Consider the following 24,487-nt stretch of genomic DNA (forward strand, 5'->3'; position numbering starts at 1 on the left):
CAGTTGTGTAATCCGTTTTGGTTGGCATAGTGGCTGAGGAGGTTAAAAATGGTTTCCGCTACACTACAGTGGTATGTGGAGTACAGCTTAACCTACATATCGCATGAACGGCATACCACATTTAAAAGATATTCCAGAGTTAATCATTTAGAATTCAACACCATTTTGCTTTTTCACTGTTTTTAGTATGTCACTCTAGAATGGTCATATTGGAGCCAGAATTTATACGGAAACATGGGAGTTTAAAAGCAGTAGATCACAAGAACTTTCTTAGGAGATATGTACTTGAATTAAACCTTTCTTTAATATTCACGCCACCTCTCACATTGAAGACATAAACCATAACAGATTTTTGAAATCACCTTAGTGTGGACTTCATTTAAAATGACATCTTGCTGGCAGTTCAAATACTGTATTTACTATATTTTCATTTTATAAAATTAAAAAATTTCTGGACATATTTACACAAATATATTGTCGGTTATATACACACATAGAAAACACTACATTAGTCCGTCACTCTTGTTGAGACAAGGAGATGGCAAGAGCTAGTCCCGCTAGCTCGCTTGCTCACTCACTCGCTCGCTCGCTCACTCACTCACTCACTCACTCACTCGCTCACTCACTCACTCGCTCACAAATATCTCTAGCTTTAGGTCTGGCAACAGTATAGTCCCAGTCTATGCAAAGTCCTTTTAAAACTTTGACCAAACACAAACATTCGCTCTTCTTTTTCAACATCACCTCCAAAAGTCCCATCAATGATCACTCAGCCACTTCACTATTGAAAATGAGGGTGAGTGCCTTGCTTAAAGGGACCATGGCAGCAGTCTTTGAGCAGGTCCCCGTTCTGAATCATCTGTCTTCCAGTTACAGAGTTACCACATGCTGGCATCCAGTGGGAGAAGGGCCTGGCTTTGGCCCTTTGCCACAAAGAGGGCAACGATATTAAGAAATTAAGAGCGTCTTGGTTGAAGAGGAGCAGGGCACTTCAGGTGATCTCAGAACTCCTTACTGTCCCTGAACAGGTCGACACGCAGGGCCAGCTCGTTGAAAGAAGGACGCAAGCTGGGGTCTTTGTCCCAGCACTCCTCCATGATCTCATGCATCTGAGAAAAAGATGAAGGAGGGAAACAGTAGTTTTAAACAAAATGTTTCAAAACAAAATCAGTGTTTCCCGTACAATGTTATTACTACGGTGACCCGTCAGGGTCTATTTTCTCCACCACAGTCTCACAATGAATTGAAAATATTTTTGCACGTCTCAAACATCATTGTGCTTGTGTTGTGCTCTGCTTATTGCTCCCGAAACATGTCTTCTCATGACTTTCTATTCTCTACATTCACTCCCTGCCCTCCTCTAAGGCTGCTTCCCCCTTATACATACTTTACAAACTTAATTTGAAAGACAAAAATTTACTATGAATCACATTTACATAAATTACATAAATTTGTCCATAGACTGCCACTCCTCAACAGCGTTTAGTATTCCTGTATATGAGCTGCACAGGCTGCTAAATCCAATAGAATTCCCTGTATACATACCAGGAATATTTAACCCCTTAAAGTGAAGCCATGGACATAGTGGGGATCAAACTAGGCTACAGCAGCCAACAGCAGCCAGACACATACAGCTTTCACATCGAAAATAGCAGATTGACACAGGATTTTTCAGACCCGGGTCTATCACAGGGCTAACACACTGCCAGCAGTCCCAGGTCAGACCTCCTGCTGTGAGAGCTGCATGTCTGTTTTTTCCTCCCTCTCATATGTCATTGCATCGACAACGTCATCATTACACATTTAAATGCACTAGAAAGCTGTGAGGTAAACAGTGGACAGTGAGTCTGATGCTGCTTCTCCTCATCCTGTTGTTTATCAGGAGGTATTTTAGTTTTTAGTTTGTTGATGAAACAGTTAACAAGTTTGTCACTTCAGTTAAAATGTTTAATAATGTTGCATACGCAAAAATAAAAGCCAGCATACAAAAAATTAAAATGAAATCATAAGAGTCAGCTCCTACCTCTGTAGGACAGCCCAGGGGTTGAGGAAGCCTGCTGCCTGATTTGAGGAGCTCAATGAGGTGATAGACAATTAACTGCCCCTCCTTGTCGTTCCCCATCATGGACATAAAAACCTGAGCAGGAAGAGAAGTATATGAGGTATATGAGCCAAACAGTAATGGTGGAATGTAGATAGACTGAGAAAACGGGATAAAAGAGATCTCTAGAGAAAGAAAATAAATGCTTCCATACAAAATTAATTCAAAACCACTTAATGAACAGTACTTCATGGTCTGCTTTTATTGGGACAATTATTACCACCATTGCTTTTCTCTGTGGGTTTCTGCTTTCTGTAAAGTGTCTAGATACATGTGATTATTATTGATGCTCTTTAAAAAAAGTGAATTGCACTGAATTGAAAGACAAATTGAAATGTGCAGCAAAATAGAAGTGATATTTCTGAAATTTTGAAAAAGTACAATTGAGTTTTGTATGTGTTCGCACTGAAAGATGTAACTCTCATAAAGTCTCATCTTCCAACATCCCATAATTCTCACTCTATTAGCGCAGCACTAGTTTTACCTGGGGACCTCTGGTAATTTGTAATAATCACAGAGGTCATCTGTGATCTTATTCCATGCGAATCATCCATGTTACAACATTACACCACAAATTACCTTACAAATTTTAAATCCTCGTCACATAAGACTTCACTTTGAGGAAGATGGACTTCAAATGAACTGGTCACATGACACCTTGTGTCATCTCTGGTGACACCAGTGACGAAGTAATGCATACACTTCTATTAAGATACGTCTGAAAAAACACCTCATGAGAGTGTAAAATTGTTTTAGCAATATTTGAGAGGTTTTTCCAAATGCAGGCGTTCCCAATACCAGTTTTTGTGCATCTCTAGGGGTGATGGAAACGCAGCCAGTGAGTCACAAGGTCTCATTTCAGGTGTAGCAAAGTGTGTCATCTTACATCAGCCTCACCGTACTACAAGGGCTAAACGCCCTGGTCAGAATATACGCAGAGAAGTTGGAGAAATTTAAAGAATGCAACACACAAGGGGTTGCATTTTTTTTGAAACTTCACACAGACACTGATACCATCACTAATAAAAGCATGTATATATATTCTAGACATGAATACATATGCTGAGACCAGACAGCTCATGCAGTCCATACGATACACTGCAGATATGTATAGTCTGTATAAATTGGATAGCATCAATATCTGAATGAAAAAGCATTTAAGAGTACTCTCCAGCATAGTGTAGGCAGTTAAAAAATGCAGTATTTCTCTGAATCCTTTTCCTGTACAGCAACAGCTGAAGGTCAATGAAACAATGAAGACAATGAAATTCACAAAGTGCTGCTGTGCATCACCTTGCTGTTTAGTGAAGCTGTTAACTGACTGCTGCTGAGGTCAGCTTAGAGGATTTGTACAGTTCCTCTGCTAACGATAGTAGGTGCCTTTTCAGATGAGTGTGTGTGCTTGTGTGAGCAAATGGTTACATGTGTTTGTGACTGTAAAGCGCTTTGAGTAACAAAAGGTAGAAAGGTGACATATAAAAACTAGTGCACACTGCGACATGATGATTCTGATAAAGGGATGCAAAATAATCTTTTCCCTCTGCAGCAGTCTAATAATCACTTAACTGTTGTCAGGGTTTTAATTTATTTATTTATTTTAAATTAGAGCAACCACTGAATGTGGGTTCAAATCAGGAAAGTTCTTTGAGGTCTGGATACAGTACGATGTTACCCTCTACCACAGACACACAGTATAAATCAACCGAACAGCAACCTTTGGAGTCAGTTAGTAGCACTGTTGCACTACACAGAAAAAAATACCCAACAACGAAAGAAAGAAGAAGAAATGGACACAAACAAAGCAGGTTCGAAAGGTGTGAAAAATGGGAACACGTATTCAAGGATGGACACAATTCATTTTGGTGAGTAACACTGTAAACAAACATTTAGTTCGAAATGTTATGAATTAGAAATCAAAATGAAAGCTAAAGAGTGAAAAGTCAGAGTGTGTTTTTCCACTTACTGCGGGAGGGCTACAGTTCTTGTCACTATGGGTGAAGAGCTCATAGAGCACCACTCCAAAGCTCCAGACATCTGACGCCACAGAGAACTTGCTCTCAGTCAGCGACTCAGGGGCATACCTACAAAACACCACACCAAGTGACTGACTGTTCAACCTCTATCTGTCTGAAAGGCAACCTCAACACTAGGACTCATATCAAACTCTGAATTCTAACCACTATCATTGCAAATAAATACATAATAAAAAAAATGAAATACTGAAGAGAACTGACAAGCAATACCACTTTACCTATTGTACTTCTAGTAGAATCCAAGAATTAAAATGCAGAGCTAGAAAGAACAGCTTTGTCACAGATTGACAGTTTTTATCTTATACTGGTCTTTATGCAGCCTAGAACACCACTTCATTGTGATTAACAGACTTTGCTTGTGAGCACCACATTCTTAATGCTGTAAATCTCTTAAGTAACACTATTTATCATTCTTGACTGGAAACAGCAACATAACAGATCCATCCAGACATGTATAAGGCAGAACATCCAAAGCAACAAAGATTGCAGCAGGACATCTCTGACTGCTAAATATTACTCGTTACATGACATCATAGGGGTGTAAGTAAGTGCTGGGAACATTTAATGCTTATAATACTTCTCATATAGACATACATTTGTGTGAGTCCTGTGACTCAAACGTAGGACCATCTATAGAAATCTATGATGATATAACATGGGCTCAGCCCAATGGTAAGATCAAAAGTGTGTTTAGAGCAGTCAGAAGCCTGGGATAACATATACATATGTATGTTTGCCTCATTGTTTGAAGCTCCACATTTAAGATGAACATCCACCAACATCATAAGAAAACATAATAACATAATAAGAAAAGTCAGAGGCTTCCATAATATAGAGAATACAATTCTGATTGCAGTTAAATAAACAAACCAAGAATATGTAACAGTATGTCTGACCAGAATATGGGGCTCTCTCCCGGCTCTTTGACCATGTAGTACTCTTTGTCCTGAGGCAGAACCTTGGTGAGGCCGAAATCCCCGATTTTCACTCTCAGCTCACTTTCCACAAGGATATTTCGTGTTGCCAGGTCTCTGTGGATGTACCTCTTAGTTGACAGGTACTCCATACCCTGTGCAAACGAAGAGAAAAACACAATAATATCTGTCACTATCTCAGGTGGTTGGAAGCTCTAGAAAAACACATGATAAACAGGCCAGGCTCCAGTACCTTGCAGATCTGAGAGGTGTAATGCACGAGCTTCTTGTGGTCAATCCGCTCCTTGTTTTTCATGAGGTAATCTCGCAGACTTCCAAAGGGAAGATATTCCATGATGAGACGGAGATTTCGGCGACCTGAAGGGAGCAAAAAAGAAGTGATACCAGAATACTAGAATGATCCTAGCTGATTCAGCTAATTGATAATTAACTATGGATGAATGAACTAACATCAAGTTTGGTGATTCCATTAACACCAGATAATAACAGCAAACAATGATATCTTAGAGTACCTAGATATATATTACTGTATATACAGTAGGTACACTTTCATAGATACTGTCTAAGATTCCTGATCTGTTAGCTAATCTTATTTTATTTCATGTTTCTTTTCATGTTTTTAAGAATGTTTCTTTTATGTGCAACGAAGCTACTATGACCAAGTAATTTCCTTGGTCAAGTCTAAGTCATACAAAGCAGACTTCTTTTGTTCGTTGTAAGGAGTTAACCAATGAAAGTTTAAACTCAGCTAGTGCAAAAGATCCAGTTGCTAAAACAAAGTCACTGAAATGGTAATGGGAAGTACCTGCACTGTAACAAACACCCTTGTACTTGACAATGTTCTCATGCTGGAGAGATTTTAGGATCTCGATCTCCCGTTCGAAGTCTCGTATGTGCTCTGCAGTGCTGTGCTGGAGTTTCTTCACAGCCACAACCTCTCCTGTGTTGTCCTGAAGTGGGTCATAACGACACATCTCCACACTGCCAAAGTTTCCCTTAAAGAGAAGTTTCAAGTGAGCCACCATTTTAAATCATAGTTTGACATTATATTTTGTGTCAGTTCCTTGCAAACAAACAGTGAGGTACAGACTAAATGGTAAATGGTCTTGCTTTTATATAGCACTTTTCTAACTACTCAAAGCACTTTTACAGTCAGAGACACATCCACACATTCGCTAACAGAAGCACACACACATTCACACACTAGTGCCAGTTGCACTGGGAGCAACTGGGGTTCAGTGTCTTGCTCAAGGCAACCTACTGAGCCACAGCCGCCTCTTGCCTGAGCTTCAAAAGGACACTAAGAGATATAATGTTACCATCTAAATTAATAATAAATGTAGATATAAAACCACAAGAGCCTACGGATGAAAGATATAATCAACCTAAGAGACAACACGTGCTTCAGAAACCCTGGCAAACACACTGACAAGAAAACCCTCACTAAAAAAAACACTTGATCCTAGCATTTAAGACAGCATCCAAAGACTTCTTCATACCTTTCCCAGCAGTTGTAAGAATATGAGGTGCCTCTCTTCAAACTGAGCTGGCTCCTGATTCTCAAAACCACTGGTTGCCCAGCCACAGCCTGCTGTCCTGTTTGGCAGGATGTCACTGTCTACGATTAACTCATAGTCTGGGAACACAAACAGAATTTATGAACATTCAAGAAATAACAGGACATCTATGAATTTCTATATATCTAAATCTATCAGGATAACTGAACATCTCCTGAAAGAATGACAGTTACTTTGTTACAGCATTTTCAGATGTGAAGAAATGGATCCTTAAGTCTCTTCGGCACTGAGGACTCTGGTCCCTAAACTAAGCTAATTATGTGTGTGTTAAGTACAAATGAAAGGAATTGATAAACTCCACAAGAAAATATTCTCTCACAACCACATTCCCAGAAGCAGCTGATAATTGCCCCCTAAAAACAGAAATCACTGACATGTTTCTGAAAACACTAAGTATACTAGCAGGCAGGATTTGACAACATTTGAGATTCCATGCCAGTGTGACCTAGATTCTTGATCCTGTTGAGATACAGGTAAGGCCCATTTGTCTGGTGAGGGGTAGACACCAACCTGGTGTGAAGAGGCTGTGGAGGTCACGGATAACTGCACGAAATGTTGGCCTGAATGTGGGCTCATAGTCCATGCAGCTGGTAATCAGATTGGCCAGCTCAGTCCACTTTGGTGCAGGAAGCTGGTGGTGATCCTCGTAGAACAGAATTTTCTGGGACACAAAACAGAGGGTATAAAAAAAAAATCCCATGTGTTAACAACATCCAATGTTGATGCCAGTTCAGAGGTGTCAGGCAAGTGTCCAAGCAGAGCAAATTTCTTAATACTGACATTGTAGAAACAGATGCCTATATGACCACAAATGTATCTTCATCTGAGCAGATTGATAACTTCTACTACTTAGTCAGTATAGATAATTGACTGGAAATGGAATAGTAGAGAACACCAAGGTATATCAACAATTATTTCTGAATGATGAACTGTGAGATACCAAGTGGCAGTACACTCATACCACTCATAACATGATGCAGTGACATTATCCTATATTACGTACAGCAATCATGCATAACATTATGACCACCTTCCAAATATTGCGTTTTCCTACATTAAACATTTAAGAGCGGGTTGAATGGGGCAACTTTAAGTTTTTTCGTTACATTTGGAATTATTCTGAATTTACATAATGTAAAAAAGGACATTATTTCTGTTAATTAAATGCAGGATACTTATGTCAGGTTTTTGTGTGCTGTATTGGTGGTTTCAAAGGCGGGGTCAGTTTTTCTGTAAGATATTAATTACATTAAAAGGTATTTATATGTATTGTCGTCCTGAAAAGATCCCCCTTGTGTGTATGGTGAATTGTTATAAATGGAAGTCTGTTTAATGCAAAAAGGTGCTCAGATGTTGCATTTGGTTCGGAAAAGGTTCAGATCGCATTCACAGGACAAACTAAGCGTACCAGGGTTCGTTATGGACTCTGGTACGGACCAAACAAGTGAACTGAGTCTGAGCTCGGTTCACTTGTTTGGTCCGCACCAGAGTCCGCTGATTTGTATTCACACCTATCCAAAAGGTCCACACCAGAGAAAAAGTCTGTTTCAAGCGGACTAAACGAGCCTGGGGTGAATACGCCGTAAGTAACATCCATATAAATCCAAATATTTCCCGGATGATCAATGTTATTTACTTCTCCTGTCCGGTCATAATGGTGTGGCTGATCGTGTATATACCTTGATACAAAGCCGATGACCTACCTTTGAGTTGTCCAGCGTGGCTAAAGGTTTCTCCCCACCACTGCAGATTTCCCACAGTGTGGTGCCAAAGCTCCACTTGTCTGCGGCCAGGCTCAGTTTGGCAGCATCCTCAATACATTCAGGGGCCACCCAAGGGATCCTCTCAATCAGGACTGATCACAAACAAAAACAACTCATCCACAATGCTCATAAATTCCTGATTTTCAGGTAATTTACTAGTTGACTGTTATAGTTCTAAAGTATATTTTATGGGCTTTTTAGCCTTTAATGAAAGCGACAGTATATAAAGACACTGGAAATGGGGATGCAGAGAGGGGGGAACGACACGCAGGGAAGGCCGCCTGGTGCGGGATTCGAAACGGGGGCACCTACAATGAGGACTGTAGCCTCAACACATGGGGCGGACGCTCTGCTCATTGAACTAAACACCACCACACGTTGACCATCATAATTAATACAGTAATTGAATTCACCCCCATGATGTATCTCACACAACTTCACTGATAACCACGAAAAATATTTACACAAAATAGGGAATACGTGGAGCATTTTACTCAATTTACCTCTGTTTTTGTAACTTTAGCACAACACAAAGGAGTAAAAGTAGTATCTAATTGCAATCACATGCATGTTATACAGCTATGTACCGCCATCTGCTGTTAAAAAAGGGTTATTGCTATTTAGCTGAGCATAAATAAAAACTCACTTTCTTTGGGCAGGACAGTGACGTTGATGCCAGGATCACTTAGTTTGATGAAAGGAGGGTTCCCAGTCCTCTGGTCCTCCTCTCTAATCAGAAGAACATTTTTTGCACACACATTTCCGTGGACAAGATGCTTCTCTTCCTGCAGGTATAGAAAAAATAGCCTTGTACTGCATTATCTTTTACCAACATCAACAAAATAAATCACTACTCCTGTTCTACAAGTTAACGCCTGTTTAATTCTGTTGAACAAGCTCAAGTACACAGTTTATCTGACAGAATGTGGATTCGTACCAGGAAGTTCATGGCCCAGGCCAGCTGCTTCGCCACTTCAAGCTTCCACAGAATGTTTATGGAGTTCTTGTTCTTCTTCAAGTAGATGTCCAATGAGCCAAATTTCACATACTCCTGCACCATGATGTCTGACATAAAAATAAAATCACATTTGAAATTAGAAACCATTAAATGACTTTGAGAGATCCCATACTCCCATATAAACTCTGGAAAAAACATTAACTTTTTAAAACAATGGTATTGAGACTGATATTTTAAATAATCTTCCACTGTAAACGTATCTATTTACGGTAGTAAAATATTTCTTTTAAACACCATTCAGTCATCAGGTGTTGTCCATTTCAGATCAAATTTGTTTTGTTATTGTTTCTTATTTATCTGACAAGAAAAGCAAAGAAAATAAAATGTTATGGTTAAGTTGGATGATTATGTTCAAAACTGCCTAATGCTGGCCTAAAGTAGCACCTCCTAAACTTCTGCAATGGATTTCTCAAAGTAAAATAAACATGGGAACCTCATGTTCTTAAACTTGAGATAAAACAAGAAAACAGCTATGTTGTTACATGTAGTATATCTCCACTGAATTCTGATAATCCAGACAGAATGCAGTAAATGCATGTGCAGCACAGCCTTGGCAAGTATCCACAGTGTATTGTGCATTAGCAGAAGTCTTCTGAGGTCAAGAGAGCGCGAAGCAGGTCAAAGGGTTTCTGAGGCGGGGTATTGTAATCCTCCTAAGAATGTCCCACCGTGCTCATGCTAGGATCGCTGCTTTGAGCCTCTGGCTGATAGCGGCTAGGCAAGATTACAGCTAAGCATGGTGCAGTGAGGTGACATCGTAAGACCATAATGTCAAACTGTCTGTATGTCCGTCCAAAACATACTTACTCTCTTCTTCGCAGACACAAACACCATAGTTCAGGATGAGGTGTTTATGGGACAACTGGCTCATCATGCTGGCAGCTTCAAAGAAAGACTGTAGAACAAGACAAAACCTTTTTTAATGGACAAAAAATACAATTATATGAAATAAAAAGACATTGTTGTAGGATGTATTAGCTATTGTTTTTACAGTGATAGTCTTTAGTTTGTTTCATTTCACCCATCAACAAAACACAGTATGCACTTAGCACAGATGTGTCCAAACATTTGCATGCAATTGCAAATGTCCATCTAATAGGAATACTTTTTGCATAGTTTAAGTGACACATACCTCAGAGTAACTCCTGTGGGACTGGTCAAGGACTTTCATGACAACTTCTGTTTGATGCACAAGTCCATAATCTCCGAGCTCCTTCCGGACCCCTTTGAAGATCTTGGTAAATGTCCCTTGACCAAGACTCTCCATCTGACAGGAAGATCATTATTGTGTAAACCTTAAAATCTAACCCTTGATGAGTGGTTAACCTGATTAATTCAGAGGCTGAATTCATTTGAAATGGAAAGTATAAACCCTTTACGACTGTTCTAATGTTTGGTTGATGTTAAAACAGCAACAGAAAGGTGGTCATTCAACTAGGTCATCATTTTGGATGATGTAGCTTGATGTGCAGTTAAACTGAAATAAATGTTATTCGCCATCTGCTACATGTTGTATTAAAACAGAACATACTTTTCAGTAGTGTCCGTACCTAAACTGGGCACTGAGTATACATCTTCCAGAAATGTATTACTGAGATCAATAAGGCTGAAATCTAATACACACACAGAATGACTGGCTGTATGAGGAAGTACATGTCATAGCTCTGAAAATGCAAACTAAGCTTACAAATTCCAGATCCTCTTTCCTGATCTTGTGAAACACCATCTGACTAATGTTGTGTCGATGTAGTGATGGAGAGAGAGGCACTTCTGAGCCTTTGTTGCTCCTACACACGAGAAGGCAGGACTTTTCTATTGGTGAAAAGAGAAAAAAAAAAACACACTGCTTAATTTTATACCAAATGCATAGTTTCTTAAGTTTCCAGAGGATACTACAGTAGCATCCACGCACACAGAGTACTATGAAAGGACAGGCTGGAGAACATTTTGATACAGGCAAAGCTGAAAGAGACCTACCAGAACAAGACAACTTAAAGTATAGCTGCATAGTTACTGATGCCTACGTCATTACCGCAGCAACCCAAGCAGATAGGCAGGTGATGGCTGGGCACACAAATCCAATCACTTGCAAAACAGTGCACAGACTGTCCTAATGATCTGATTTGAGAAACAAATTGGATTTGCCTGCAGTCTGAACACAGCCTTAGTGATTGGCTAATGCAAAAACTACAGAAAATAATAAGCACGAAGTTAGAAACATACAAGATTTAACTTGTAGAGGTAAACTGATATTTTCTTGAAAGTGTGAAACATCTCTGCAATGACAGACTATCTGCTTTAACAAGCTTTTTAACTCTTCAACATAAAAAAAAAAATTAACTAATTTAGAGACTAAAGAATGCAAGTAATGGCTAGGCAATGCTGTTCCAGTGTATTCTGACAAGTCTTTTCTTGAATTTGTTTGAAATTTTATGGACAGGAGAATGTAAAACTGACCACAAGTCATGTTAACCAAGACAAATGCAGACTAACTGAAGTAAACAGGTCAGAAGAAAGATCCAGAAACAAGACTAACACACCACTCAGTGGTGAATGAGGCCTGTTGTCAGCTCAGCTGAACCAACAGTATGTTACTCTCTTAAGTAAAAGACCATAACACCCAAAAACAATCATGACCTGATAACTTGTCAATAGCAGGATGCTAAGGGAGCAAAGTTAGTTTAGTAAATGGATGTAACAGCTGGGGCAAGCTAACAAACTCAACAAGCTGCTATGAAATGAGATGTGTGCCCTTACTGACGTACAGACACCAGCTCAATTACCTTGCTTGTGAATGCCAACACACACACACAACCTAATTAATGCGTAAATAAATAAACATCTACTTATATTCCACATTCCAGTCATCATTTGTGCCATTCAGACTTAACAGTAGGGATGCACCGATCTGCCTTTTTTACCACCGATACCGATGTCTGACGTTTAGTATCGGTACAATACCGATACAAAAAAAAAAACAAAAAAACAAAAAAAAAAAAAAAAAACAGCGTGGAATTATTGTAACAAACGGTAAGTTTCATTGTGTGGAAAAGACTGGGATCATTCTTTTGTGCAAGGCAACATCAGACTTGAATTAAACATTTCTTTCCTATTTTTTTAAAAAAACAAATAAACAGATATAAATGTACTAAATGGCTTATTTATTTAATAATTGTGCACCAGTAAAACAATCTTAACCAATAAAATATAACAAGTGGAACTGGTTCAGTCAGTGCAATTAGGGATTCAAAATCCAATGAAAAACAAAATAAATATTAGATAATAAATAAAGGAGGTGAAATTGAGAAAAAAACAATAGCTTCACTAACTTGGTTAGTAGGCTTTCAAAATAAATACCAATCAGCTCTTAGTATAGTTTAGTGCAAATGCGAATTAAACATCCATTACTGATATGGATCGGCTCATTGTCACCGATACCCGATCTAGAATTTTCTTCGATGTCGGTACAAATACCGATACAAATATCGGATCGGTGCATCCCAACTTAACATCACAAAATGTTGTGATGCTAAAATTTCAGGTTGTGTTAGTTTTACCTTTGGATTTAGGAGGACAGCACTTGCTGAATTGAAAAATGATGCTGTCTGAGCGCACAGTTTCCTTTTGGTAGCAGCTGAGCAGTTCCTGTAGGCTGCTGAAGTTCCTTTTGGTTCCACTGAGGTTGAACTCTCCATTGGCAGACCTGGTTATCTGGCAATGTTTGTATTCTACAGAATCATACACCTAGCAGACAGAGAGGGGATCTCAGTACATAGAAGTACATACACCAATCAGGCATAACATTATGACCACCTTGCTGATATTCTGTAGGTCGTTTGCCTTCAAAACATTTCTTCAACTCATCAGAGAATGCTTAAAAATGTAGCTACAATGTTAAAGCACGTAATGATACTGATATTTCATGCTGGAACTGACATTCAGTGATGATCTTCCACAGCTGAATGACACCTACCTCAACAGGGAAAGTCAGAAAAAATTTGTTGAAGTCTTTAGGGCTACATCTCAATATATACAACCCCAGCTTGTTTCCACACTTCTGAAGCCAGTTGACAGCAAACTCCATTCTGAAACCAACATTACAAAGGGTGGTGTGGTCAGGAAAATATTACAGGACAGAACAGGATTTACAAACCAACCATCAGTGTAAATTGTGGCTGAACAGACTTCTAGTAAAAATCTATGTAAATGACAACTAATACTACTACTACTACTACTACCGAACCCTTGAACTACTCGTTTTGAAGAAGGTGCAACAGTTACTTGTCAGTTATGGAAAGTTTTAGTGAACTTAAGAGTCCACAAATTGAATCAGGATTCATTTAAATCAGAGTGAAATGCAATTCTCAGCAAAGCAAATTGATCTGTTCTACAATAGGAACAAAAATGATAAATTTACAACAAACTTAAAAAAATAAAAATCTTGTGAACATCCAAATAAAGCAAAGTCAGGACCAAGACTAACTAATCAATTTCATTTTATACCAAAGCACAAGGGGGCAAATGTGCTCCACGCTGTTATCAATCAACAACATCCTTGGACTATGCCTCCATAGTCTCAATCCTTAAAATGCACAAATGAGATTTATTCATCTTTGACAGGTGTATCTATGACAGTATTACCTCTGCCAAATCCCTCATTCTTTCAACCAACTGTAAAGCAAATTGTAACCAAAGACCCAGACTTCATTCAATTTTCAATTTTATTTATTTCATCACACACAGAATTTTCACCAGCTGTTGTAAATCGCCAACATAACATGAGCCATTTATACTTGAAAGGTCAGAAAAATTGAGAAAAACAAGATAGCTCTTCTCGCTCTGCTTGCCTGTTTGTTAAAACTTCCTCTATTTGCTGGAAACCATTGTTGGTTTTATCTCAAACATAAATAAAAATGACTTGGTCTGCCCAGAAGTTCCCTGGCTGTAACCTACCATCCTCAATAAATCATTTACTTCATGGATTAGTGACCACCAGAAGAGGAGAAACAAACCACACATACAAACTTTTTTTTCAGAGACAAAAGTGATCATTCACTTACGAAATGGGTCCATGGCAATGAGAAGATATGGCCTCAACAAGCCTTGGAGGAGCCACTTCTTTACAAAGGTAGTGATGTGCATCCGTGGTCAGTCGATAGTAGCCATCAATGAGGGACACAAAAGAGAGGGCTTCAAGCAGACTGGGGAACTCCAGCTCCTGAGATGTATGAAACAAATAAAAATATAAAACAAACAGCACAGAACACATGCTCATAATTCTTTTAGACCCAAACAAAATGCATCTTTCGTTATGAAAAAGCACTGCTGTGGTGAGATAATGGAGAGTTCAACGGTGAAGTTACCAGATTCTTGCCATCTTGCTTGTTCATGGTCACCACCCGGCTCTCTGTCGTGCCCTCTTTGCTGGCCTGCTTGATGCTGATGTCAGTGACATCAGGGAAGTCACACAAGGTCTGCAGCTCCTGGCAAAACAGCATAACAAAATAAATTATTTTTATTACAAAACTATTTCACTTAAACAGTAATTATTTTCACATATGCAGTAGGCTAATAGAGCCTCAGACACATACACACACACACATATATATATATATATGATACAGACAACAGAACAGACCACCTGTGTAGACTTCGATCCATCCATCCATCCATCTACCTAACATAGGCCATAAAGGGGTCTATTAACTTCTCCCAACAATTGGAAAGTTAAGGCTACTTGTGTGCCACAAATTTAATGGAAGCTTTCCTAGTACTAACCTGTTCAGAATCCTTCATTTTTTCTCGACACCACTGTATACCAGTGTCCGCTGCCACCAGAATGGCTAACTGTCCGTTGGACGGGTCCTTGACCTGAAAAGTCTCTGTGTAGAAGGCCTTCTCCAGGGACTCCATGCTGATGAGGTACTTAAGCTTGAGATCCCGGGCTGTGGTCCGACACTGACTGAACTGCTGGATGAAGCGCTTGAAGCGAAAGCGGATTCGCTTACGTGTCAAGAAATTACAGCCCTGGATCTGAGCTCTCATGTCCTTTGGTAGAAAGGACTTATAGCTGGAAAAGATTGAGCAGATTTTTGCATGAGCAAGAAGCTGGATCTCCTAAATCCATGTATATAGATACATATATGCCATTTATAAAACAAGAAACCATGTACACACAACGTACATCTAGAATGTAACAAAAATTAAATGAAAATTCAACGAAGACAGGCTTGTTTTAAAAACTGTGATACGGGTATGGAGAACCAGAAGCAGTGTGAAAAACTTTAATTACTTATTGTTTAATCAGATATTTCATCATTGAAAACAGACTACTTTAAACAGTATTTGACAAAGGGCTTCTTGTGCAGATGTTGTTGATATGTTGTGTACCAAAACATGCAAAAAAAAAAACAAAAACAAACTAAAGATAAAAGATAAAATGACATCATTACATCAGTTTCTTCACATTACCTTATAGTGTGGTAGATGTCCAGAGGTGACATCTGTCTCTCCTTGGCTGTTCTTGTCATGTCGAGTACAGCCATACCAAGGCACTCTTCCTGAGTCTCATGTGAGTTGGGGATCTTCACTAAGCCATTCACAAAGTCATTCCTCCACTGCACACAAACAATAACAATTGTTATTACAGGTTCTCCCTTCTGACCACACTTGATGCATAAAGGCTGTAAATGATCTGTGCACTTTTGATCTATGTATTCAGAGCTCTACAGCCTCCCCATATTACAGTATGACACATTTCTTTATACTGTGTGTGCATACACTGGGTATTTAGACTTGGACAGACTTTAATGATTCACGAGGAAAATTACTTTGTCACCGTACCTTGCACATAAAAGTAACCAACACAAAAAACAAAAGAAAGATAAAACAAATGAGATCAAATTAAAGAAAAAGAAAAATAAACTATGTAAAAAATTTACAGAATTAGCATTAGGCTTATATACAAAATGGCAAAAACAGTGTCCAAGGTGTTCGGCCGTTTGACCAGTTGCATAGCAACAGCGGCATCAATCGCGTTGAATGGCGTCTCCTTGTACTTGTAAGGGAGGGATGTAAATTCAAATGGAGCATGTCCGCCCGTAGAGTCTGAATCCGGGCACAGATGTACTGTGAACTATGAACCAGATCTCCAAAGCACTTCTCATGACACACTCCCTGCGGCTTCTATAAAGCGCACACAGCCCATCAATCCCGCTGCCCAAGACCTCACGATCCCCTTGAGGAAAGACCCGAGGTTGGAGGTTTAGCTGGATTCTCAGCCTGGCATCCAGAGCACTTAGGCCTCACTCTGGGCAGCTCAGGGGACACAGACAGTGCGAGCAGTTGATAGCAGGAACATACCACCGGATACAACGGCCGCTCCGCCGAACTCCACAGCCGACGACCAACGACACAGAAAAAAAAAAGTCCAGAGAAAAACAAAAAAAAGACAAAAACGACCAAAAACTATTTTGATTGGTTCAAGGCACAGCAAAAATAACAAGTTATACAAAACTAAGACAATTTACTGAATCAATTTTATTCAGGGACAGAGAGAGAGAGAGAGATCATCCCAAACTGGCAAATTTCACAGGCACTCGACACCATACATACAATATAGAAACCATATAGTAAAACACTATATAATAATAATGCTATATACACAATTAAAACATCAAGTTGCAAAACTATTTCGCCTAGTTATGAAAAGATTTTCACAAAGGAAGTTTAACAAAAATGGACCAGGCGTGAATCATGAGAAATGTTACCAACTGGCTTTGATTTAATTCAGCTCTTTTCTGTCGCCATACTGTTATATATAAGTATGAACCAAACCAAGTACACTGAGATGTAGCTTGCTCATGGTGTTAAATCAAAGCAAAGTGAAATGCAAAGGTGACAGCATAATACGACATCTAAAATTCAAATGCATTTATCAACAGATCATGACCCCTTAATGTTCATTTCATTCCTCATTATTTATGACAACTGCACATATACAAAGTGTAATTTGTCATCTTCTCAAGTGCGTTTCAACCACAAAAGAGGCGATAAATAACTTGAAGCACATTTAGTTAAAGCAGGAGTTTGCAGTCACTGCAACAAACCTTAGTTTTGTTTACCCCTGCAGGTCCTTGTAGCACTGATGATGCAGGATGTCTGTTTACCACAACCCACAAATGAATGGGCATCCTGTCGTTCAGTATGACATTGTATTTGTAATTTTTGTTTTAACTCAACCAACAGAGCAGAACAACAAGGTAAGATTAGATTTTTGTCTTGATCCCATGCTATGAGCTCTAGTGCAGCTATAGGGAGTGGTGTAAAGGTCAGTACAGTCAGTCTGTGAACCACTACCACATGCTTCTGCACACATGTGAACTGTAGATTAACTGTGAAGTCCGACTGTCACAGTGTACTGAAAAGACAGGGAGAGCGGCTCCGTGAACAGGGCATGTGAAAAGCAGCGGACAGTGGCAGTCATGGCCAGCAGAGGAGCGGAAAAACCTCCTGCATCATTTAGGAAAAATAACAACTTAGTACTCATTCAGTTTAAACATTGGACAAGTTGGATGTTGTTTTCATTTAAGACCACACACACAAAAGTCACTTGCATTAAGTGTTCCTTAAGAACTATAAGTAATGCATGGAACTGTATTATTAGGTGTCCCTTTTTGCTGACTTGTGACTAAAAAAAGTTCGGTGATCCATTGCACACTACACTACATACAACTCTCTAAAAGAGAACATTTTATTTAATAACAAAAAAACAAACAGATTTACACTTATTCTAGTTTCACACTATCCCTTTTCAAATATTTAGTTGTTTTTGTTCACATCCGAAGGCAAATACAGAGACACACTTTCCCGTCCTAGTCGTAACAGCCTTTCTTTATCATGACCACAGAAACTCAGTTCCCGAATAGACCGCAAGAAATTCAACATATCCATCACAAGGTAAAAACAACATCTGTCCGCTGTGAATGAGACCATGTGTAATGGCTTAATGGCTGCAAACATACAATGTGCTCAAATAACCCCGGCAGTGGTGCTTCCTTCACCCTTTTAGCCTTTCCCTGAGCCACCAGGGCAGATTTCCACTACCATAATTCCACATAATCCTTGAGTTCATGCAGAGTTCAACACAGATATTACGGCCTTGAGTTACCTGCATTAACCTATACTTTGCACTTAAGTAGCACAATGTGGTCATTCAAGAGTCTTCTTTTCTGGGAGCATGCAGAGCTGTCTGTGGGTTATCTGGAAAACTCCCTTTCAGATTGTTTTATGCTCCTATGCAGATATTTAATCATAAATAAAGGATAAAACATACGAAAGTGCTGCTTTCAATAGACCAAAAACACAAGCTTAATAGTCAATACACAAATTAAAAATAGACCTATGCAAACACAAAACGTACAAGAGGACTTAATGTAGCTTAAATGCTGTCTTTAACGTCCTAAAAAAAGAGTCACTCCCACGCTCATTTTGAGCCTGGGGTCTCTGGACATCTATGGGTTTTTAGAGTCTCATTGACTAAAGAAGGAAAACGGGATTATAAACAGATTCTTCCAATAGCTAGTAATCTGTGCATTTTACACCTAGATCTTCAATGCCCTCCAATCTTCAAACACCTTTTAATACGTCAATCATTATGATGCTGCTATAGAAACCACCCACATCATACAGATCCATAATAAAACATGACGTTGCATCATAGACGGTATCTCATATAGTGAGATGAATTTCATTACTAAAGCAAGAAACTCACTTAGAAGAATTCAATTCAAAACGTTTCCTCAGTGCCATATACGTCAAATCCAGCAAAAGCATCAGTGCCAATTCAAGAAAATGGCATCGTTACTGCCCTGAAAGTGGCAGAGACACACTTTCCTCAGCCGGGTCAGGCTAGCTAACTCTGGGATTAGGTGGCCTTTCCTCACATTATCCATCTTTTCCTTCAAAGTCTACCGTGTAAATGTCATTCTAAGAAGATCTCCAGCCAAATCGATAGCCTCTCCTCCTTCCTCTGCCATCACGGGTTCAACAAATAAACATCAAAACGTCAACGGGCACGATGTGGTTGTGCAGTTCACAACAACAGGAAAACATGAACAAATGGCTTGGCTTAAACGGAGGAGCTCTCTGACCGTCCAATCACAGGATGCAGAAATGCTGACACTACTGCAGGTCTCAGAGGAAGCCTAAGAATACCAACTCCAAATGTGATTGGTTAAATGTGTTTCATTGTGTGCAGCTTCAGCTGCCTGCAGTTTTAATTGTGAAGGCCCAGGCAGATTTCTTTGTCTCCAGCAACACATGAGGGCTGAAATATGATTGGATGCAAGCTCTAATGCAAATTTACACTGGCAGAAGCACTGCAGCCGAGTGGCGAGACATAAAATTAAAAGAATAGGCTATTGGGACCAGTTGTCCGTGTTTCAGGTCTGTTTCTTGTATACTAAGAAACACGTGAATGGGTTCAATCTTTTCTTTACTTGACAGAAGAAAGAACAAAAATATTGCTAGCCTCATCACGGCAATGCTGACAAAGTGTCCACTCCACATTACAAAACCTTAAAGTTCTCTCCTCTACAGGTAAATCGGGTAAAAACATAGATATCACCATGAAACTTCTCCTGTTGATTACTTAGAAAAATACAATATTTTTCTAAGTATATTATAATTTGCTTAGATTTCCAGAACAGAAATCTGAATAATGGCTGAAATGAGGTTCAAAATTCTTGTTTCATTTTGTTAACATAGTAGATTTCTAGGTATTTACAGAGGGGATTTTGGATATCTCCCCATAAATAACCAAATACTGTCAACGTTTTAGGATAAAATGTTATATAAATCAGGCTCTGAATGATAAATGACAAATCTTGCTAATTTGAGCCATAATCATCTTCTTAGAGAAGTCTTCACAACATTTTTAAATGTCCCTCACAGATTAACACAGACTGGCAAAATACTCATTCACATGACACTTGTGAACGAATCACGTTGTCAGAAATCAACATCAACCAATGAGAGTTTGGGTTTAGCTTTGGATCGACCTTTCTACTTTCACTTTTGGTTACCAATACAAAGGATATGACCACATTTGGACCCGACAGACTTCTGCAGGAAATTATGACCTTCACAGTGGTACCTCATATGTAGGGGTAGAGCCAAAAGTCACAGTTCTACAAACCGGCTTAGAAAGCTGACTCTTAGCCATTTATGCGTAAACTAGAGGTAACAACACGAAGTGTAGTGAAATGAACACCTAGATGTGCATTTTGATCATTTTCTTAACTAGTCTGATAGAAGATATGTCAATGAAGCAAAATAGCACTAAATCTCAAAATTGATCAGTAGGTGAAAAAACTGTGTTTTTGCCTGGTGTGTCTCACCTTAAGCCATAATCAGACCTTCTTCTATGATATTCTGCCTACATTTCTCACCATTTTGGATAGTGTGGAGACGCTTCCTACTTTGCCATGTCAGTTAGCTTTACTGGCATCCTGACTGGATCCCTTCAATATGAAGAAAATTTCCTTTAAAAAGGCAGACCTAATTGTTTACAGACAGGACAGGACCATGGCTGCCACCGATGACATTTTTATGGACCACACAAAAAGAGTCTTTGAGAGCACCCATAAAACACATTTTGTACACAATAAGATGTGTGTTTTTGGAAGCAAGTGGCAACATTAACTTCAAGTGGCAATGGCAGCCACCACCACACCCACTGACGGTGCCAGCTGTCTAGTTGGTTCCAGTTGCTTGCATTCCCTGAGCACTCCTCATGTTTACAGCACAAAGAAAGAAAATAAAACGTAACCAGTGTCAACCTGATAACTCTGAACTTCTCAAGGATATGAGCTGCTTGTGCTCTGATGCCCAATCTACAATACCTCTACAGCAAGGCATCTTATGGTGCTATAGCATATTTCTTTTAAACTGACCCACGTTATTGTTATTTTTAATTTAGAGTGGAAAAGCTTACCTGAGAGAAGAGGTATGACATCACAAAGTCATCAAGAACAGGGCTCTCCATCCCTTTGGTGACACCATATCGATAAGCCCGGGATGCACCACCACTGTACCAGCCAGGGAAGTAGTATCTGTGGTAAAAGGTCCGCTCTACATTACAAATCCTCAAAACCATAAAAGCTAATCAAGAAAATGCAGAGCATCACGAGGATGTTTAAATTCTAATCTGGAAAAGAGAGTTAAGGGGAAAAGCAGGAGCAAAATAACGCATGCTACCGTATTCTGAAAAACACATCCTCAGAGGCCGACTCATCAAGCTGAAAGATGTGGTTGGGTGAGAACCACAAGCGGTCCCGCTCTCGGAAAAGACCAAAAAGGCTGCAGTACAGAGGCGATATACCTACAGAGAGCAAAGAATGAGAAACTGCGTTATGTTCTGTGATCTTGCTACTCATTTCATTATGTTGCACATTTTGAAAACTAAGTGAACACACACGCTACAGTAGTGTCATTTAGAGGGAGTTCCGATGGAGAACTCACTGTAATGGACTATGCTGCAGGACAGATGTATGAAAATGATCTGTTTCTACTACCAACACGGGTGAAAAAAAGGTCAATAAAGATTGTCTAAAATGTCAGTTGTGTTTGGTTTATAATCAAACACCTAACATGGCATTCCAGCAACATGCAGGTGAGTCAGGTCTAGTCTAGTCTAGTCTAGTCACCCCCCCCCTCCCCCCTCGCATGGCCCTGCTGTGTATTAGTAGAGTCACACTTTTATTGGCTCATAGATTGTACCTCTAGAAAATAACACCAAGCGAAGCAAAGCTACCATAGTTTTATTTATCCATAAATAGAGTAAAGAAGGTAAGATAACCGCAAACAAAGCAGAAAGATGTTCAACCAAGTAAACAGTGTTTCTGCTGACAGGTCCCACTGCGGCCTCTTGATAACCTTATCTTGGGGCTGACACCGCAACTTAGAGCACAAATAAGGGTGCATTACACAGGCTCGCACAGCTTTGGTACTCACTGCATGCTTTGGCTGCATCTATACACAGCTCCTCAACCACATAGTCCCCAGGTGGGTAGCTGAGAAAGCTGCATTCGGCTGCTCCCTGACTGCTGTGGTAGAAGTGAAGCCTCAGAACAGCAGTGGCTGGTCTTGGGTCTGGAGGTTCATGATTGGCGGCCCCATTCTGATGCACGGCAGGGCACGTGTCAGTCACAGTGTCCATGGCCGGCAGGGAGACCATTAACAACACGCGTCCTTCAATCATGTTAAATACAAAACATCAGATAAAAAGATAATTGCATTTTTTTTTATATATAAATGTGTTTTTTTTTTTTGGTGGTAAAGTGTGATGTATTAATATCATGATAAAGTTACATGGTATGAACTGTTGCATAAACAGTTATCAAAAGCATTACATAAAGCTGCAGTACAGAGGAACCATTGTCTGGAGAAAGGTTATAAAATTGGTAAATCTAATTTAAAAATAGGCTACTCTCCATGAGAGTTATGAAACACAGTCAGACGTTTCATTGTAATGGAAGTATTAACATTTTTATTCCTGATGAACCTTAAATCAGCATTTAAAAGAAAAAATCCTAACGAGGTTCACCTCAATTCGAAGCTGTAAAATATCTAGACACCAGAGAAATAGGAAAGCTGTGAATAATATTCATCATCAGTGCCTGTTAATTTGACAATTGTGAATTGTCCAAGAAATAAGATGTTAGATCCCAAGGAAATTGTAACACTCACTGATTTTCATTTCACACACACAAAGGACACTAAAGTACAAACTCTCACATTTGAGGAACTGAAAATAGTGGAAATGCATTTTTTGGATGATTAAGTAGTTTAACAATGGGTGGACCATCAAGTTAGTGTGGTTTACTTTTCTGTAAACTGCATATTGACTAATCATGTGTCGTCTAATGGTTGATGAGCTTAGACTCAGTAGACTAAATGCAGTTAGATGCCATGACTTTTTCTACAGAAAGAGGATATAGCATCCATGACATCAGAGTGTTAAGTAAATTCTTCTGACCAAAAGAGTGTCTGGCAAAAAAACAGTCCATCTTGTCAGTAACTGTACTTTCAGCTGCTAAATTCCAACACGTTCGATTTTCATCAGTATTAAAATATTTCCCATCCTCACATATTATCTGTTTTATACTTTGGCCTGGGGAAGATCTAGCATCCGGGAATTCAAGCCCGACCTAAATGAAAATGAGAACTTTTCCAGTGCGGCGTCTGCTTGTAAATAACAAACAGTTCAAGCCCAACACCACAAACTTGGCAGCAAAACAAACTCATCACGGCCGAGATCTTGCGTGCCACGGTTAGCTATAGCTTCAATAGATAGACTAGGTAAAGCTATGCTGTATAAGTGCAAGTGTGTAATTACATATCAGGAACCTAATCACGTCAGAAGTTTGATGTTCTATACCTTTAAAGATTAAAGTGGGTGAAGCTGTCAGCGAATCCTTAATGAGTGTAAATACTTACTACGGTGAATGAGCCAGACGATCTGCTAGGTAGCTATGTGCTAGCTACGTAGGCCGGCGCTGCGGCCAGGACGACCGAGAGCTTCACAGCTCCGGCCACACGCCGCCGCCTCGCTCTTAACAGCTCACTATCGAACCGCTGGCCGGTTAAATAATAATAGTTCATTTGCGGACGAAATCCATTTCAAATCGCTCATACTGCCAGATCGCTCTCAGTCGGCTACCTTGCTACGTAGGCTAACGTTACCTCTGGTCAGCGTAGCCTTCCCCATCTTACCCCGCTCCACTGGAACTTCAGCCGTTTATCTTCTCAATCTCCTAACTTAAGCTAATGCTAGGTTAACCACGTCGCGTTTTCTTCTCAGCCTGGTACGTAATTCGTGTGCAGGCAGCCACTTTCTTGTATTGCAGCGTGTGACTACGACGAGAGCTACATTATTGACATATTGTCAACTGAAACAGCTCTTGGGGGGAAACTCCGACAACGTCGCTAGCTACTTTACCAGTGGCAGCGGTAGTGGCTACAGCTACAGCCGAAGCTTCCAGTGAGTCAACACACCAG

The 24,487-nt window shown here is 39.6% G+C and overlaps 1 protein-coding gene across 1 annotated transcript; it reads right to left on the bottom strand.

Annotated features, from left to right (window-relative positions):
* Nucleotides 1-285: 285 nt before the first annotated feature.
* Nucleotides 286-24,487, bottom strand: jak2b (Janus kinase 2b). Its single transcript, XM_047593029.1, has 24 exons — nucleotides 23,927-24,487; nucleotides 22,442-22,678; nucleotides 21,686-21,809; nucleotides 21,423-21,540; nucleotides 15,899-16,044; nucleotides 15,206-15,497; nucleotides 14,791-14,910; nucleotides 14,488-14,645; nucleotides 13,401-13,512; nucleotides 12,985-13,171; nucleotides 11,115-11,239; nucleotides 10,560-10,694; nucleotides 10,235-10,322; nucleotides 9,347-9,474; nucleotides 9,056-9,194; nucleotides 8,350-8,501; nucleotides 7,157-7,307; nucleotides 6,569-6,705; nucleotides 5,875-6,064; nucleotides 5,302-5,426; nucleotides 5,031-5,203; nucleotides 4,065-4,182; nucleotides 2,024-2,137; nucleotides 286-1,109 (listed from the first exon to the last, which is right to left on the bottom strand). The coding sequence occupies exons 2-24, from the start codon at nucleotides 22,662-22,664 to the stop codon at nucleotides 1,002-1,004; spliced, it is 3,363 nt and encodes a 1,120-aa protein (XP_047448985.1). The 5' UTR covers nucleotides 22,665-22,678; nucleotides 23,927-24,487; the 3' UTR covers nucleotides 286-1,001.

This window comes from Mugil cephalus, chromosome 8 (genome assembly GCF_022458985.1).
Source record: "Mugil cephalus isolate CIBA_MC_2020 chromosome 8, CIBA_Mcephalus_1.1, whole genome shotgun sequence".
Classification (NCBI taxonomy): domain Eukaryota; kingdom Metazoa; phylum Chordata; class Actinopteri; order Mugiliformes; family Mugilidae; genus Mugil; species Mugil cephalus.